Here is an 18,797-nt window from a genome sequence, read left to right on the forward strand (position 1 = left end):
GTCAGGGTGCCCATGCTGACCCGCGTCCACAGCCAAAAGAACCTACAAACGGACATGTGAGCATCAGAACTGGACCATGGATTAATGGAAGAAGGTGGCCTGGTCTGATGGATCACGTTTTCTTCTACATCATGTGGATGGCCAGGTCTGTGTGTGTGTCACTTACCAGGGAAAGAGATGGCACTAGGATGCAGTATGGTAAGAAGGCATGACGGCGGGGCAATGTTCTGCTGGGAAACCTTGGGTCTAGCCATCCATGTGGTTGTTACTTTACATGTACCACCTACCCTAAACATTGTTGCTGATCAAATATACCCCTTAATGGAAACTATATTTCCTGAGGAACACAACAATGCGTTTGAGGTGTTGAATAGGCTTCCAAATTTGCCAGTTCTCAATTTAATCAAGCATCTGTGGGATGTGCTGGAAAAACAAGCCCAATCAATGGAAGCGCCACCTCATAACTTACAGGAACTAAAGGATCTGCTACGGACTGCTTGGTGCCAGATACCACAGTATATCTTCAGAGGTCTGGTGGCATCCATGCCTCAATGGGTCAGGGCTGTTTTGGCAGCACAAGGGGGCCCTATTCAATATTAGGTGGGTGGTCATAAAGTTATGGCTGATCAGTGTAGATCACAAGCAGAATTACACTTTTACAAAAGAAATTGTAACTGCCTGAGCCACATTAAATTCTAGAAGATACAGGACAATTAGCACTCAAAATTATACAAGAGTGATACAGTAACCCTCTCATGTACAGAACTATTTTTCAAAAATCTGAAGCACTGTAGGAAAGTAATGTCTCCGCACCTCTCCATTCTTGCCAAAAGACACAGTTCGAGCCTCCATATCAAGCACACAAGTTATAAAGTCTCCCTGGGTAAAGCTGGGCAAAGTCAGAGTCTGTTCTCCATTATGATACAGGTTCCCACTGTATGCCCGGTACAGCCACATGTCAGATGTGGTGCGGTGGTTGAAGTCATGTACAGGCCATCGGGAAACACCTACACAGGTCCCCTCGTTACCACGATTTTCTTTCACAATGTAGAACTGTGTTCAAAGAACAACAATTATTATATTTGCATTCCACACCTGTATTTTTGGCAAATAATTTATTGTCTGTCTGAGAATATATTATATATAAAGGATCCAATAAGAAGACATGAAAATTTACCAAATGAAATACAGCACACAAAGAAAGACTACAAACAGACAAGGGGTGGTCAGGAAGTGTAATGTATAGAGCCCCAAGGCTTGTGCCTCACACCATAGTGCCCTGATTAGACCAATATTTATAATTTTTTACTTTGAAAAGGTAAAGATGGAGGGTAGACTTTAATGCACTAAGAAATAATTATTTTTATTCAGCATAACGACTGCTAGAGCAAAAAATACCAGTCACATGGCTGAATAAAACTTTCATAATGGCATAAATAATGCATTACCGCTTAGTGGTTTGAACCCATTAGCTACTTCTAAAAATACTAGTTTCCTGGGTGTCATGATTCAGTAGCAATATAAAGTTTTAATAATTCATGTTTATATACTGCATGCACAGTGAATACTACAGTTTGATCAATCCACGTATTTGCCATCTGTGAGGTTATATTATAGAGGAAATATCAGTCGATATATTTAACCACTTGACCACTGGGCACTTAGACCCCCTTCCTAACCAGACCAATTCACAGATTTCGGTGCTCTCACATTTTGAATGACAATTACTTAGCCATGCAACGCTGTACCCATATGAAATTTTTTTCCTTTTCTTTCAAACAGAGCTTTCTTTTGGTTGTATTTAATCACCGCTGGGTTTTTTATTTTTTGCGCTATAAAAAGAAAAAAAGACTGAAAATTCTGTGAAAAAATGCATTTTGCTTAGTTTCTGTTATAAAATTTTGCAAATTAGTAATTTTTCTTCATAAATTTTGGCCAAAATGTATACTGCTACATATCTTTGGTAAAAATAACCCAAATTGGTGTATATTATTTGGTCATAGTCCACAAGCTATGGTGCTCTGAAAATTGATCACACCTGAAGTACTGAAGGCCTATTTAATTTGAGACCCTAACAAGCCAGGAAAGAACAAATACCCCCCAAATGACCCCTTTTTGGAAAGTAGACATTCTAATGTATTTAGTAAGAGGCATGGTGAGTTTTTTAAAGTTGCAGTTTTTTCCCACAATTCTCTGCAAATAAAGATTTTTTTTTTCCCACAAAAACGTAATATTAGCAGGTTATTTCTTACACACAGCATATGCATACCACAAATTACACCCCAAAACACATTCTGCTACTCCTCCTGAGTATGGTGATATCACATGTGTGAGACTTTTACACAGTGTGGCCACATGGAGAGGCCCAACATGCAGGGAGCACCTTCTGTAATTTATGCTCCTAGAACACCTGATTTCCTGACTACCTCTTGCACTTTTGAAGGCCCTGGAGCACCAGGACAATGGAAACGCCCCAAAAATTACACAATTTTGGAAAGAAAACACCCCAATGTATAATCTATGAGACATAATGAGTCTTTTGAACATGTCATTTTTTTCTACAAATTTTTGGAAAACGTGGAAAGAAAATGAAAAACGTAGCATGTACATACCGAAAATGACACCCCAAAATAGATTCTCCTACTCCTCCTGAGTATGGTGATACCACCTGTGGGTGACTTTTCTACAGCCTGGCCGCATACAGAAGCCCAACATGCAGGGAGCACCATCAGGTGTTTTGGGTCTATGTAATGCTGAAATACCCATCCACGACCCATTTTCAATGCTCCGGCTGACGGTAGGAGGTTCTCACCCAAGATTTGATGGTACATCATGGCCCCGTCCATCATCCCTTTGATGCAGGGAAGTTGTCATGCCCCCTTAGCAGATAAACCCCCCCAAAGCATAATGTTTACACTTCCATGTTTGATGGTGGGGATGGTGTTCTTGGGGTCATAGGCAGCATTCCTCCTCCTTCAAACACAGCGGGTTGAGTTGATGCCAAAGAGCTTGATTTTGGTCTCATCTGACCACAACACTTTCACCCAGTTCTCCTCTGGATCATTCAGATGTTTATTAGCCAACTTCAGACGGGCCTATACATATGTGCTTTTTTGAGCAGGGGGACCTTGCGGGTGGTGCAGGATTTCAGTCCTTTGTGGCGTAGTGCGTTACCAATTGTTTTCTTGGTGACTATGGTCCCAGCTGCCTTGAGATCATTGACAAGATTCTCCTGTGTACTTCTGGGCTGATTCCTCACCGTTCTCATGATCATTGAAACTCCACAAGGTGAGATCTTGCATGGAGCTCCAGACCGAGGGAGATTGACAGTGATTTTGTGTTTCTTCCATTAATAATCGCACTGTTGTCACCTTCTCACCAAGCTGCTTGGCGATGGTCTTGTAGCCCATTACAGCCTTGTGTAGGTCTACAATCTTGTCCCCGACATCCTTTGACGACTTTTTGGTCTTGGCCATGGTGGAGAGATTGGAATTCGATTGTATTGTATTGCTTCTGTGGACAGGAGTCTTTTATAAAGGTAACAAGCTGAGATTAGGAGCACTCCCTTTGAGAGTGCTCCTAATCTCAGCTCGTTACCTGTATAGAAGACACCTGGGAGCCAGAAATCTTGCTGATCGATAGGGGATCAAACACTAATTTCACTCATTAAAATGCAAATCAATTTATAACTTTTTGAAATGCATTTTTTCTGGATTTTTTTTGTTGTTATTCGGTCTCTCACTGTTAAAAGAAACCTACCATTAAAATTCTAGACGGATCAGCTAAGATATGCCCTCCAAACCCAATTCTCAGAAAGTTTCCCCACTCTACAAACCTTGCCCTTAGTGGATGTAAACACAGGTAAAAGAGGGAGCCATGCCATTTCAAAAGCATGGAGCAAGAAAATTTGGTGAAGATTTCTTCAGCGGCAACAAGTGGATGATTGATGTCGCCAGCATCCACATTTAGGTAGACAACCCCTTTAACCGGTTGCCGACCAGCTCACGCAGCTATACTGCGGCAGAATGGGTCACCTGGACGAAACCCCGTCCGGGTATGGTCTTCCGCTTTTCGGCCACCAGAGGGCGAGCGCCCGCTGCACGGCGGGGGACCCGATGCGCGTGGCCGGCGGGCACATCACGAGCGCCAGCACGGGGATTTGTGTGTGTAAGCACGCAAATCCCTGTGCTGTCAGGGAAGAGGAAACATTTTGTTTGTTCCTACTAGGAAAAACGATATGTCTCCTCTCCCAGTCACTGTCATCCCCACACAGTTAGAACACACAGAGGGAAAACACAGTTAACCCCTTCATCACCCCCTAGTGTTAACCCCATTCCTGCCAGTGACATTTACACAGTAAACAGTGCAAATTTATAGCACTGATCACTGTATAAAGGTCCCAAAAAAGTGTCAAAAGTGTCCAATCTGACCGTCGCAATACCGCTAAAAATCGCAGATCATCGCCATTACTAGTACAAAAAATAAATTATAAATATTATATATAATAATATTTATGGCAATAAATAATAATAAAATGCCATAAAAATGCCATAAATCTTTCCCATAGTTTGTAGATGCTATAACTTTTGTGCAAACCAATCAATATACGCTTATTGCAATTTTATACCAAAAATATGTAGGAGAATATGTATTGGCCTAAACTGATGAAGAAATTCGTTTTTTTTTTTTTTTTAATTTGGTGATATTTATTATAGCAAAAATATTGTTTTTTTTTTCAAAATTGTCGCTCTTTTTTTTTTTTGTTTATAGCACAAAAAATTAAAACCGCAGAGGAGATCAAATACCACCAAAAGAAAGCTCTATTTGTGGGGGGTAAAAAAGGATGCAAATTTCATTTGGGTACAGCGTCGAACAGCCGCGCAATTGTCAGTTAAAGCGACGCGGTGCCAAATTGTAAAAAGTACTCCGGTCAGGAAGGGGGTAAAATCTTCCGGGGCTGAAGTGGTTAAAGAAGCCCAACAGTCCACAATCAAGTCAAATCCTTTCATAAACTGCTGCATACGATAGAGTGACAATGAACTATAAAAAGACCATACAGGAAGCCAAGAACAAAGTATTTACCTTCCATTGATAGCAGCCTGACGTTACTCCTGTTGATGCCAAGCCATAACCTTTGCCACCACTCCCATGAGTCAGAATCTGGCCATTTTCCACAAGGCAACATTGGGCTTTCTCTGGATCAAAGGAGACTTCTTGGATAGGCAAGTCTTCCTCCTCCTCCTCAAGCTCACCCTGCTTCTGCGGAATAAGTAAGCACACTGGTTACCTCTGCCATATGCAAAAAATAAATAAATAAATAAAAAGCTTCTCAGGCTACTGTCTCTTTGAAATGTCAGTTTGGATTACCTGAAGTTTTGCTTCTTGCTCTTTTTCTTGATGAAAATGTTTAGCCTGAGCAATGGGCGTTTCCCACATACAGTCTGAGAGGAGAGAGAAAAGCCTTTCTACCACCTGCGGGAAAAAAGGGAATAGTTATCCTTGTGGTCCTACACTCCCTAAGGCTGGCCATACATTGTGAAATTTTCTTTCCTTCCACCATAGGTTGAAGAAAAGAAAATTAGTTGATTCCCCCATCAACACAGTCAGTGTTGATGAGGATATCCCTCCCGCTGAGCTATTGTGTTCTGACAGCGGGAGGTTTCCCACCCATCAGAATGCAATATTCACAGCTTATGGCTATATCCGCTGGCAGTGATCAAACGAAAAAAAAACCTGACAGGCTGGTTGTACTGAAGTGGATTCATAGATCCACTTCAGTACAACCAGCTTGCCCATATATGGATCAAAATGTGGCTGGTTTCTGCTAAACCATCCAAATCTGTTTATGGGCGGCTTTAAGATTTCACTGCTTTTCAAAACAAACATTGTGTGAAAGTGTAAGAAATAGTAATACTAGGACAGATAAAATCAGGACTCCAGTGCCTTGGCCATGTGCTATTTTACCTTTATGCTTGTATTTTATGTAACAACAATGGTTATGACAAAAAGAAACCACAAACAAGCCCGGAAATTAGGCCAAAGAGTAGAAAAAAAAACAACTATGTAAAAGTAAAGGAAAAAGCAAGAAGTTGATACATTCTGACAGCTAGTTTTATCAGTTTTTGTGTTGTAAATTTTTTCTTCCCATGTAACAAAAGTCAAGTGTGAAATATAAAATACAGAAAATGACATGATTTGAAATAAAGAAGCAGCAAAAAAGCAACCAAAACTCCTCAAAGCCAGAAAAAGGTGACTCAGCAAAATATCACCATCCAAATTTCCAGCTCCCTCCTATAAAAAGAGATAATCAATTTCATGATAGTGGTAATATGAAACCAATTTAGAGGTAAAAAGGTGAAAATGGAAACTTCATCTCTTTCTGCCACACTTCAGAAGGAGCAGTTAGAATCTGCTCAAGCTGCAAGTAGCAACAAGGTAAAGGTTTAGGCCCCTTTCGCACTTATACGACTTCAAAGTCGGGCAATTTTACCGCGATTTGGGAGCAGTACTACTTTGTACGACTTTGCCACAATTTTGGCATTAACAAATGAAAACATACATGGTGTGAGGCTTGTGCTTAAAGCTTCTGTTTACAAAGTCGTACTGAAATCGTGTCTATATTATTCAGGTACGATTTGCAAGCTACTTGAGTGTTTATCATTGAGGTCTTTGGAGTACAACTTGCATGGAAGTTGGACCAAAGTAGTGCAGGGACTACTTTGAAGTCGGCATGACTTAAGGTCGTGCCAATATGAATGGTAGTCAGTGAAAATCATGGAGAATGACTTGTCATACGATTTTGCAGTACAAAATCGTGGAACAAGTCGTATAAGTGTGAAAGGGGCCTTAGTCTTTTTTCTTATGTCAGCAGATAAGAGAACTTTTAAAAAATAACGTGGACCTGTGGTTGCACCGTAACTTCCTCCAAAGGGCATTAAGGCAAGACTAAAGAACTAATGTCTGATGGGTGAGGTACAGCCCATGGGTGAAGAGCATATTTTTCCTCATCATCCAATCTCCAATAGGCAGGGCATGAACACCATGTTCCAACTTTTAACTTCGTCTTGCATGGGCAAGGCGACAGTGTTTCTTTAATAATCAAATGGGATGAAAGGGGGGAAATAAAAATTTAATTTACATTTTAATTTGTTGGCAAAGTGACCCCTTCATGTTCAGGATTTTAAATGTTATTACAGTCTCAATAAAATAATCATAAATCTAAGCACCACACCTGTGCCATCTGGTCATCTTCCACGCTAGATTCACATGCAGGTAATACAGCTTCCAGAACATGCAGGGCGAGGAGCCTGGTCCTGAGATTCCCTACAAGTGGAACACCTGTGCAAGGACATCAGTCGTTATAAAATGTACAAATTACTTCAATCTAAATAGAGTTAAAAATCTTCAATGACCAGTTTTTTTGAACTAGCCAACATCATTAGAGTCTACCAGCTTCACATACACAAGCTGATCTGGTGTAATGACTAAATTAAGATGAGACAGATTACCCGAGCTGCACTTTTGTGAGGCAATATTCAGCAACACCTCTGTCCATTTGGGAGATGCCATCTTTGACTGGATAGCCTTGGAAGACACCACTCTGCGAAGGAAGACCAAAAAGTCGCCAAGATGAAGTTCAGCTGTGCGCTGTTTCCTAAGGCTAGCTGTAAAGATAAATAAAAATAAATTTAGATGGTGTGAGGTCACTTCTCATAGAATACAGCACATCTGGAATTATGCATCTCATTTAGACAACAAGAAGCATTTTTTATTTTGGTAATCATACCTCTGTAGTCTTTTCTTTCACTTTCTCCAGTAAGATCTGCTTTCCTGTCTTCTTCCTCTTCTCCAAAGGATGGCATAACCCCAGTCTGAGACAAAAGGTTTTTCAGCTGGCTACAAAGCAGGTCAAGCAATGACTGGACCACTTTAGGGCTTAATTTATCTGCATATGTCCTAGAAAAAAAAAAAAAAATGAATAAGAAAAACAGAATAGTCAATAAGCTGCAAAATAAACGTTACATACTTAGAAATCTACAAAAACAAAGGGATTATGCGTGTTGAACATTAAAATAAATAAATAAATAAGTATACGTGCACTTATTTTATTTTTGCTATAAGTCACTGCAAAAGTATCTGTTACTAACTGCTGGTATTTTGAATTTTTACTCAAATGGCAAATCTTCAGGAGATAGCTGCAGTAACGCACTATAGAAAAAATAACTTTCAGTTACATTTTAAGTATGACCACTGACTTGAAACAAACATGTGCATTTTATGCTTTAAGACTTGGCACATAAAGCGAGGGAGCGAAGCATGGAAACAGGGGAGTATTTCTCTGCCCTATATAGCAATTTTCTCTCTGGTGAGCTGTCATCAGCAACAGGATTACTAGTATGCTATTGCCTTAAAAGAGTTGTAAAGGCAGAAGGTTTTTTAAATTAATGCATTAAGATATAAAACCTTTTGTGTGTAGCAGCCACCCCAGCACCCCGTAATTACTTACCTGAGCCCCATCTCTCTCCAGCGATGTCCACGAATGTCTAAGCCATCCGGGACACTCCTCCTGATTGGCTGAGACATAGCAGTGGTGCCATTGGCTCCCGCGGCTGTCAAAGTCAGTCAATCAAGGGAGAGAGGGGGCGGGGTTCCGTGTCTAAATGGACACACAGAGCTGTGACTCGGCTCCAGTGCCCCCATAGGAAGCTGATTGACTGTGGGGGCACTCAATAGGAGGGAGGGGCCAGGAGCAGCAAATAGGGACCCGAGAAGAGGCTGCTCTGGCTACACCAGGCTGCTCTGTGTAAAATCAACTGCACAGAGGAGGCAAGTATAACATGTTTTTATTAAAAAAAATAAAATAAAAAAAATCATGAGACTTTACAATCATTTTAAAAATAAATGTTATCCGTGTTTCATGAATAGGAAAAAGCAGCAGTTTCACTTAACCATAAGCTGGTTGTACTTTCTATCCACTTTGCTTCCAATCTACCCGAGATGCCACCAGTTCATTCAATATCCCTGTGCAAGTTCTGAAATTTTCACAAGGCTATTCATGTCCACCATTCTCACAAGCACATTGCCTTTGAGTGACATATTGTGGCTAATGCATTGCAGGGATGCACTGCGGAAAATGAGCAGTAATAAATTATTTTAATCACTTTCCACCTGTAGGCTTTTATATGGCGTCCTGGAGTTTGAGTGGGGATATCTGAATGATGCCTGCAGCTACAGGCATCATCCAGATATCCTCTTTTTCAGCCGGCGATTCTGTGCACCGTAAGAACAATCATAGCGGCAGTTCAGCCGCTTAATCTTTCCCGCCACCCTCCGGTGCTTCTCCTGGTTCACCCCTGCAAATCGGCGAGCCGGAGAACGAATCGGTCGCCGCCAGAAGTTGAGCATAGAGATTTCCCCAGATGGTCCCCAGTCAACTATGACCCTCAGAGGCCCGGGAATGACGTTATGATGTCACGTCTGGCCCGGTGGAAGTAAACAATTTCAGGGACGTGGCTGTAAAGGCCAAGAGTTTTTTTTATCTCAGCCTTTCCAGTCTTATAGACCCCACATCTCTCCATAAAGAGGATCTGTCACGCACTATTCCTATTACAAGGAATGTTTACATTCCTTGTAATAGGAATAAGAGTGATCCAAAAAAAAAAAAAAAAGTTTTAAAGAGAAAGTGTAAAAATAAAAAAAATAAAAGTAAAATAAAGAATAAAAAACAAAAAATAAAAACAAAACATACGCAAGCCGCACCCACATATGTAAACATCGGCGAGGAGGAGCTCTAACGCACGCGGCGATACCTCACATGTGTGATTTGAACGCTGTTTGCATATGAGTTAAGCTTTAAAGTGTGACATGTTAGGTATCTATTTACTAGGCGTAAGATCATTTTTCACATTATATAAAAAAATATGGCTAACTTTACGGTTTTGTTTTTAATTCATGAAACACTCCAAAAAGAGAGTTTGAAAAATCGCTGCGCAAATACCGTGTGACATAAAAAGTTGCGACAGCCATTTTATTCCCTAGGGTCTCTGCTAAAAAAAAAAAAACAAATATAATGTTTGGGGGGTCTGAGTAATTTTCTAAAAAAGAAATAATGATATTTACATGTGGGAGCGAAATGCCAGAATTGGCCCGAATGGGAAGTGGTTAAAAAAGCCGTACGTTAATATTGTGTGCGCCTAATGTGCACTGAGAGGTCTTATAATAAAGTCTTTCATGCTTCTCAATTATGTAGTAAAGCAAACACTACATAAGGGCTGTTAAATATATGGCTGACACAAGAATAAAACGTTTTTATAATACTGTTCACTAAAATATTTTGAAAAAAACAAAACAAAAAAAACTTGCCATTTTTGTGATACTCACCCTGTAGTAATTGCCAGGATCTGTAGCAGTCGGGTACTGGCTACTTTTAGAGCAGTGCTTAGCTGGGACACCCCAGACTTGGGCAGCAGCTGAAGAGGTTGTCCCAACATAGTCTCAGTGCCACATAACTGGGAAAGAACACTAAGCAAACCAGTAGAAATCGCTAGAGACACATCCACAGGCTGGTATCGCACACTAAGGGCAAAGACGGTTACTAATAGCAGACGCTGCTGTGCCTCTAAAGAAAAGAAGAAAGAAAATATTTATTGCAGAATTTAAACCAATAAAGGCTACTTATTTAGTAATGTCACCAGCAAATTAAGAATTTATTAACCACAAAGAAAAAAGAAAAGAAAACTTCTCCAAACATGGAGACACAGAGGAACACTTACTGGTGTCTTTTTTTAAATAAAGGAATAAAAAGAAGAATGGAGCATGGAATTCAGCCCTCTCTCTGTACTACAGAGTGTTAAATTCCAGGGAAGAGGCCCATGTACTCACCCACATGGTGCTTGTTGGCCTGCAGAGCTCGGTCCAGGGTAGCAGATAGTTGCTGGTAGATTTTGTGCACTGCTTTTTGGATCTCATTCTGAATATTCCTCTTTGATGCACGTATCCCGTCCTAATAACAAATTTAAGCATTTATTTGTTGTTATGAAAAAGTACAAAAGCATTGTGCTTTTTTCTCTGGTTTTACCTGATAATGATGCAGATGGACACATTCACCTTTGGAGCCTGTATGACCCAATGTACCTAGCCCAAAGCATCCAGCAAGAAACTGCAGTCTCACAGAAGTGAGGAGGGAAGAAGACTGAAAAGTGGCAGATGACTGTCGGCTGCCTAGAGTTTGAGCATTTCCCTTCTCCTCCATTCCAGACAACAGGACAAGGATTTGGTGCAAAGCTTCCAAACGCAGCTAAAAGGAAAACAGAAAACACCGTCTTTTAGAAAAACACAAAGATTATTACACAATGCTGATCTCTTATCAATGTTTGTTGAAGTGGAACTCTGGGCACAGAGGTTTGTGAAGGTTCTGAGGAGTGAAGAATTACTCTAAAACAAAAAAGTGCGCAACCTAAAAATATTGCAGTGCTAAATATTCCCCAAGAAAATAAGTCCACACCTAAGAACTATCATTGGAAAATCCAGTAAAAAGTGTCCATAAAGTCCTCTTTAAGTGGATTCATAAAACATCAGTGCTCCATCCCACACGAAAAGAACTATGCGCCTCTTACCAGAAAGGCTGGATCCCAGATTATAGGGATCTAACACGATTGTTTTGATTGAAGCCAGCTGAGGTGTTCCACTCCCGGGGCTCCAGCAAGAAAGCTCCCTACTTGGCAACGTATTAACTTCGCCTGGATCGATATGTTACTCATATATCTCCGGCTCCACCGGTCATCCCTCTCATGTCTGCCGGTACCGAGGCACAGGGTGGCCACACATGGCCGGATTCCAGCAGCACAAATCCCCCCCCCCCCCCCCAACCACATTTATATCGCTGACAGCGCAGTCTGGGGTCAGCAATGGCAATACTTCAGATTATTCTCATGGAGTCATCGGCCTGTCATTGGCCACTATCAGGACCTCTGTTGATTGGCTGAGATGAGTTCTATAACAGCTGGGTATATGGCAGTCAGGAGAGCTCGACCTGCACATCACCATCTTTCAGATGAATCTGGCCATGTATGGCTATCCTGTGCCTCAGCACCAGCAGACGTGAGAGGGATGATCGGTGGCGTCGGAGATATATGAGAAACATATCGTATCCAGGCGAAGCTAATACCTTACCCAAGAAGGAACTTTCTTACCGGAGCCTCAGGAGTGGAACATCTCAGCTGGCTTAAATCAAAACAAGCGTGTTAGATCCCTATAATCTGGGATCCAGCCTTTCTGGCAAGAGGCGCATAGTTCTTCTCGTGTGGGAGAGAGCACCATATGGAGCACTGATGATTTATGAATCCACTTAAAGAGCACTTTATGGACACTTTTTTTACTGGATTTTTCCTATGATAGCTCTTAAGTGTTAACTTATTTTCTTGCTGAATATTTAGCACTGCAATATGTTTGGGGTTGCACACTTATTTGTTTTATATTAATTCAAGTTGAGTATTTAGACTTGCATAAGTTGCAGCACCTTCACATATGGTTAGATGGTTTCTTAGGTGAACGCAAGATAAGATTATAATATAATATATATAATATACATAAAAAATTACTCAGCTTTTAAAGTTATTGTAAAGTTAAGTTTTTTTTTTTAAATAACAAATGTCATACTGTCCTCCTTTGTGCAATGGTTTTGCACAGAGCAGCATTGATCCTTCTCTTCTGGGGTCTCCTGACGGCGCTCTGGGCTCTTCCTCTTCTATGTGCTCCACCATAGGAAGCAGCTTCCCATTGTGGCACACTTATGGACATGATCCTGAGCCACGCACTGTGACTCGAAATCCTCCACCCCATCGTCAAAGAATTTGATTGAGAGCAGCAGGAGCCAATAGCTCCCGCTGCTCTCACGAGAGAGAGAGAGACAGAGAGAGAGAGACACAGAGACAGAGAGAGAGACAGAGAGAGAGAGAGAGAGAGACAGAGAGAGAGAGAGAGAGAGACAGAGAGAGAGAGAGAGAGAGAGAGAGAGAGAGAGACAGAGAGAGACAGAGAGAGACAGAGAGAGAGAGACAGAGAGAGAGAGACAGAGAGAGAGAGACAGAGAGAGAGAGACAGAGAGAGAGAGACAGAGACAGAGACAGAGACAGAGAGAGAGAGACAGAGAGAGAGAGACAGAGAGAGAGAGAGAGACAGAGAGAGAGAGACAGAGAGAGACAGAGAGAGAGAGAGAGAGAGAGACAGAGAGAGACAGAGAGAGAGAGAGAGAGAGACAGAGAGAGAGACAGAGAGAGAGGGGCACAGCATTAGAGTAAAAAATCTTCAGCCTTTACAACCACGTTAATAAAGGTCTGGATTACTTCACAATAATTTAAAATCAATACTTTTCTTTCTGCCATATAGCACAGCTCCTACTGTACTTCCAGCCTGCTCTGGATATGAGAGATATTGATCTCAGAGACTGCAGAACTAGTGCCGTTTTATCTCTCTCTTCGTTTCCCTTCACCATTAACAGAGCACATGGCATTCTGTAAACAGCCAAGGGTAAAAGGGTTGGGGGGGGGGGGGGTTCAGAAAAATGAACGTAGTGCTGCAAGTCTTTAAGACCAGCAGCTTTCATATCCGGAGCTGGCTGAACGCACAGCAGAGCTGTACTCTTCATCAGACAAATACAACTTTGATATTAAATTACTGAAATATGATCTGCCCATTTATTATAGCTGAGCAGAGGTAACATTTCTTTACACACCACAAGTTACAAAAAACTTTGTATAGGGAGTTCCACATTCAAATACAACATTCTGTATAGAATTTGTAATTATATATGTTCATGAGGGCTGTCATATTTGCAGATTAAATATACAGGCTCTGCTACCGGCAGTCCTGCACAATAGCTGAGCTTTCTGAGCAATGTCTACAAAGCAAAATTCTTATCTATACTGTTGAATGTTATGGTGCTCTGTGGGATGTTCAATGTTTAGGATACTTTTAATTAACCTAATCCTGATCAATACTTCTCCATATTTTTGTCCCTAACCTGTTTGAAGAGCTCATTTGTCTTCATGTTGCTTACTTAGAGATGTTGCAGGGTTCAAAACAGATGTATTTATAGTGGCATTATGTGACAGATCATATGACACTTTGATTGCACATTGCATTGCGGACCTTATGCATTTATCTAATTCTGGGACTTCTGAAGTAAATTGATTTGACCACATTTTATTTAGGGGTTTCAAAGAAAAGGAGGTGAATACCTATGCACTTAAGATTTCATTTTTTTTCCTAAGGGTGCTTTCACGCCGAGGTGTCGGCGGTAAAGCTCTGCTATTTTTAGCGGCACTTTACCGGCGTTTTAGCGGCGCTATTTGGCCGCTATCGGGACGCTTTTAACCCCTGCTAGCGGCCCAAAAAGGGTTAAAACCGCCCGCAAAGCGCCACCCCATTGATTTCAATGGGCAGGGGCGCTTTAGAGCGCTGCAAAGATGCTGCTTGCAGGACTTGCAAGCGCACCGCTCCAGTGTGAAAGCACTCAGGCTTTCACACTGGAGAGACAGGTGCTATTTTTAGCGCTGTAGCGCCTGTGAAGCTCCTCAGTGTGATAGCAGTCTAATTATTTTCTGTGTCGCAATAAAAAATATTTTGCTCCCTTAACCAATGAAAGTCCCTGATTAATCAGGTATTACCAATATATAAACTCACATATGAAGCTAGGGGGTGCCCACATAAATTTGATAAAATATGGGGCCCTTGGACGGAACTTATCGATACTTGCACATTGCCTGAGGCTTACGATTTCCTCTTGTTTTGATACAGGGGAGGAGAGTTACCCATAATATAGATATGGACTACTAGCTTTTATTTTTCTGTTAGTAATATGATATACTTATCGAAGTCAGGTATTTACACTACAGACCTCTATATGTAGGTGTACTGTTTATTTAAGTTTTGTTTGGTTTTAGGTTATACGATATGATTGTACTTTCTTTTTTCACAATGTGGAACATTTTTGACTACTTGCTGAATCATTTTTTCTGTGTCCTATTTGTACAAAAATGACAATAAACAGTTTAATAAAAATATATATTTTGCACCTTCAAGGTTGTGGACACCAACACGCAAGGAGGGCCGAATACTTTTGCAAATCACTGTATATTTGTTTCTCAGAATACACTGTACCTAGAAAGTATTATAGGTTTTCAATAAATAAAATACCTCAGCACGTTGTTGTTGTTGTTCCATTGCAATTATACAGGCCTGGGGAGAGCTGGACATGCCTTCTTCGGGTTCTTTAAATCCAGGAGCATTACCCACGTCCCCACTTACGAAGCTCAGTATATTCTCTATTAGTGTGTGTATACCAAGTGTTTTGCCACTTTCTGAATCTGGATCAAAGGCATAAGTGGAACCGCACAACCAATCCCGACTGTGTTTTAGGCGGGCCCAGGAATCACTCACAGGAGGGTCCGATGGGGACACTGTCGAGAAAGGAGATGACATTCAGCAGGGCCTAATGCTTTAGCACGGATACATTTTTTTTTCCCCTATGAAGCCATATTTTTAAGTGAGTATGCTTTAAGTATAATGATGTAGAGTATGTCTATGGGTAAGTTAGCCTAAATTACATTGAAAAATGATGCCAGGTCTCAAACTTAACTGCAGGCAAAATCAAAAGGCAATGAAACAAGTTACATGATATGATTATATTTTTTCCAATTTTAACAATTAATAGTACATACTCATCATTACACGGCACTCTCACTTACTGCAGATAACAATATGAAATTAACTGCTCAGCTATTTCAGCACTGATGTTTTCCAGGCATGTATGTGCCTCAGAAGCAGATGATAAAATGGATGTCCTTTGATGCAGGCCAAAGCATTGTGAGCTCATACAATGAATACATTAATCTGTATGAAAGACAATAGCCAGCTGGAAAGAAGCAAGTGGACAAGGAGAAAAGGGGAACATGCCATTGAGTACTTGCTTGGCGATCTTCTTTTTCCTGGGGCTCAAGAGGCCAAGAGGGGACAAGTGGACTAATAGCCAGGTATCAGCAGAGAAAACGAAAGGATTTTATAATGGAGACACAAAGAGGAAAGGGAAGGGAAGTTGGGCTTACTCCTAACAGATGCTTATCTTGTGATGCATATAGGTTTTATATTTGTACTTACCGTAGAATCCATTTCCTTTGAGGGAAAACCGAATTCAGAAACCATCAGTTATACAGCGGACTGGACGCCGACAAACAAAATAATTGTGGACCAGACAATAATAACCCCTCCTAATCCTAGCGATCTTCAGTTTTGCTTTAAAGCAGTACCAAGTGCATAATTAGAAACACTGAAGGTTTGGATCTATGTCCTTAATAGACTCCAAGGATTTTAGGGTAAACCCATTTTCTTTCTCGCAAAACCAGGCACAAAAGAAGACTATGAGGACATCCAAAAGCAGCCCAATCGAGGAGTGGACAAAAGCAAGAAAGCAATAACAGGCCCACAAAAAACAGCAGAACTGGGAACTGCCTACAGCTGCCTGAAGGACCTTATGCTTGAAGCTGACAGACGTGGCCCAAACATCCACTTGGTAAAACATGTGAAAAGAAGGCTAGGTCACATTCTTGCAAATCTGGGGAACAGGTGCTTAAAGTGGAAAAAACCCAAGAAGCACTCACAGATCTAGTGTCTAGAGTGCACTTGACAGGAAAGAGCAGAACCCTAGCCTAACACCACGCTTCTTGCGACAGGTTCCAACTAACTCTTTTCTTCATTAACAGATGCGCCCACTGGGAGCGCTGTATAAACTGTATGCAATATCAGCTAAGTACAGTATACAGCACTGTGTTCCGGTAGTGGTACAGGAACTTCCCATCCCGCTCCTAGATTGAGTCAAACTGCGCACTGCTCAGCCATTCACCAGAAGCCCTATATCTCTTCAGTGAATAACAGGCTTTCCTCTGATTTTCTGAGGTGGAGCTTGTGACATCATCTGCCCACCTCTTCACCTCAGCCAATCAGAGGAAGCTTTGTGTTTGTTGATTAAATACAAGGCTTCCTGTGAATGGCTGAGCAGAACTCAGGCGCATCTTTTAGTGAAGCAAATAGTTCGCTTGGGCCATGTTGGTTCAAATGAACTATTTCTCTTGCCGTAGGCAGGTCCTGAGGTTTTCCCTTAATGCTGAATGGTGGGAAAGATATTGTAGATTGCATGCATGTGGCACTTCACCCAACTGATAATCTCAGAACTCAAACCCTCAGCATTAACGTGTCCAGCAGTGCTAGTAACAAGGTAGCACCCACTGCTTGACCCGATTGGCCTATTCATTGAGTATTTAGTGACAGGGTCATGGTAAAGCAATGCTATGGATCCGGAAAACACTCTGCGGCTAACTTAACCAAGCATCACAATGCAGAGCTTAGTGCCCAAAAGGTCACATCTCAGGCTGACCCCACATGTCTAATCTAGAGGAGTCCGAGTACATTCTTTAAAGCCAAACTGAGAAAACATTGATCTAGATAGCTGCTCAGTAGCGATGTAGCAGGAATCTCCACTGAAGAAAGAAAGTCGCTAGCAAAAAACTAAACCTTTTTGCACTCTTTCAAATTGAGGAAAAAAAAAAATGTTCATACTCGTAGGATACTAGCAAATAACAGAGGCATTTCGAGAGTAGGAAGGGTTATACTTGGCTGCCCCACATATTTGTGTTTCCCAGCGTCCAATTCTCCTGTAGGTAACAGTATAGCCCAACAGTCTCTGAATTCCTATGTCCCTCAACAGACAAGAAAGAAAGATAATTTTGCTTGCATACTATTTTTGTTGTCCTTCCTTAAAGTGATACTAAAGTCTCTTTTTTTTTTTTCTTTAAAAATAACAAACATGTTATACTTACCTGCTCTGTGTAGTGGTTTTGCACAGAGCAGCCCAGAGCCTCCTCTTCTCAGGTCCCTTGCTTTTCATGGGGGCACTTGAGCTGAGCGGCAGCTCCCTGTGTCCATTCAGACCCAAGCCCTGGTTCATCAGTGCCCCCTCTCTCTCCTTATTGGCTAACCAACTTTGACAGCAGCGGGAGCCAATGGCGCCGCTGCTGTGTCTCAGCCAATCAGGAGGGAGAATCCCGGACGGCCGAGGCATTTGTGCACATCTCTGGATTTAGATGGGGCTCAGGTAAGTATTAGGGGGGCTGCTGCACACTGAAGGTTTTTTTTATCTTAATGCATAGAGTGCAATAAGATAAAAAAACCTTCTGCCTTTAGGATCACTTTAAGTCTAGTAATGTCAGAGTATGATCCAGGGTAAGCACACAGCCACCTATCAGTCAGATTCCAGCCATCAATCGGACAGGAAGCTGTGGACAGTCATAAGATTTGCCCAGAGGCAAAAAAAGTAAATAAAAAATGAATACACTCCTGCAACACTACATGAGAGAGAAGCTGCCACATCTCTTTACCCGCTGTGTACACCTGCAAACTCACAAAAGCAGCACTAAATGTCATCAGATGCTCTGCCTGTAGCTGAGGTCTTAGGCAAACAATATACTTTCTTTAAATATAACCTGCCACAAACATGGGCAATCGACAGAGGATATGATATGATAACATAAGCAGAAGTCAGAGAAAAAAAAACAAAAAAAAAACAAATGAAAAGGATCAGTAGATCCAGGAGAAAAAAAATGAAGATCTATGCAAATTCTGACTATTCCTGTAAATCAGGGGTCTTCAAACTATGGCCCTCCAGTTGTTCAGGAACTACAGTTCCCATGATGCCTAGTCATGTCAGCAAATGTCAGAGTTTTACAATGCCTCATGGGATGTGTAGT

General features: G+C 41.4%; 1 protein-coding gene across 12 annotated transcripts in view; it reads right to left on the minus strand.

Annotated features, from left to right (window-relative positions):
- Positions 1–18,797, minus strand: part of HERC1 (HECT and RLD domain containing E3 ubiquitin protein ligase family member 1) — a 253,741-nt gene that overhangs the window by 94,205 nt on the left and 140,739 nt on the right. For all 12 annotated transcript variants that reach the window (XM_073619149.1, XM_073619158.1, XM_073619159.1 and 9 more), the window contains 10 exons: positions 15,196–15,458; positions 11,078–11,296; positions 10,882–11,002; positions 10,381–10,618; positions 7,787–7,956; positions 7,509–7,664; positions 7,232–7,338; positions 5,368–5,472; positions 5,083–5,259; positions 814–1,053 (listed from right to left, as the gene is read on the minus strand). In XM_073619149.1, the coding sequence (XP_073475250.1) occupies positions 814–1,053; positions 5,083–5,259; positions 5,368–5,472; positions 7,232–7,338; positions 7,509–7,664; positions 7,787–7,956; positions 10,381–10,618; positions 10,882–11,002; positions 11,078–11,296; positions 15,196–15,458 (1,796 nt within the window). The remainder of the gene's footprint in view (positions 1–813; positions 1,054–5,082; positions 5,260–5,367; positions 5,473–7,231; positions 7,339–7,508; positions 7,665–7,786; positions 7,957–10,380; positions 10,619–10,881; positions 11,003–11,077; positions 11,297–15,195; positions 15,459–18,797) is intronic.

The sequence above is a fragment of the Aquarana catesbeiana genome, linkage group LG03 (assembly GCF_042186555.1).
Source record: "Aquarana catesbeiana isolate 2022-GZ linkage group LG03, ASM4218655v1, whole genome shotgun sequence".
Taxonomy (NCBI): domain Eukaryota; kingdom Metazoa; phylum Chordata; class Amphibia; order Anura; family Ranidae; genus Aquarana; species Aquarana catesbeiana.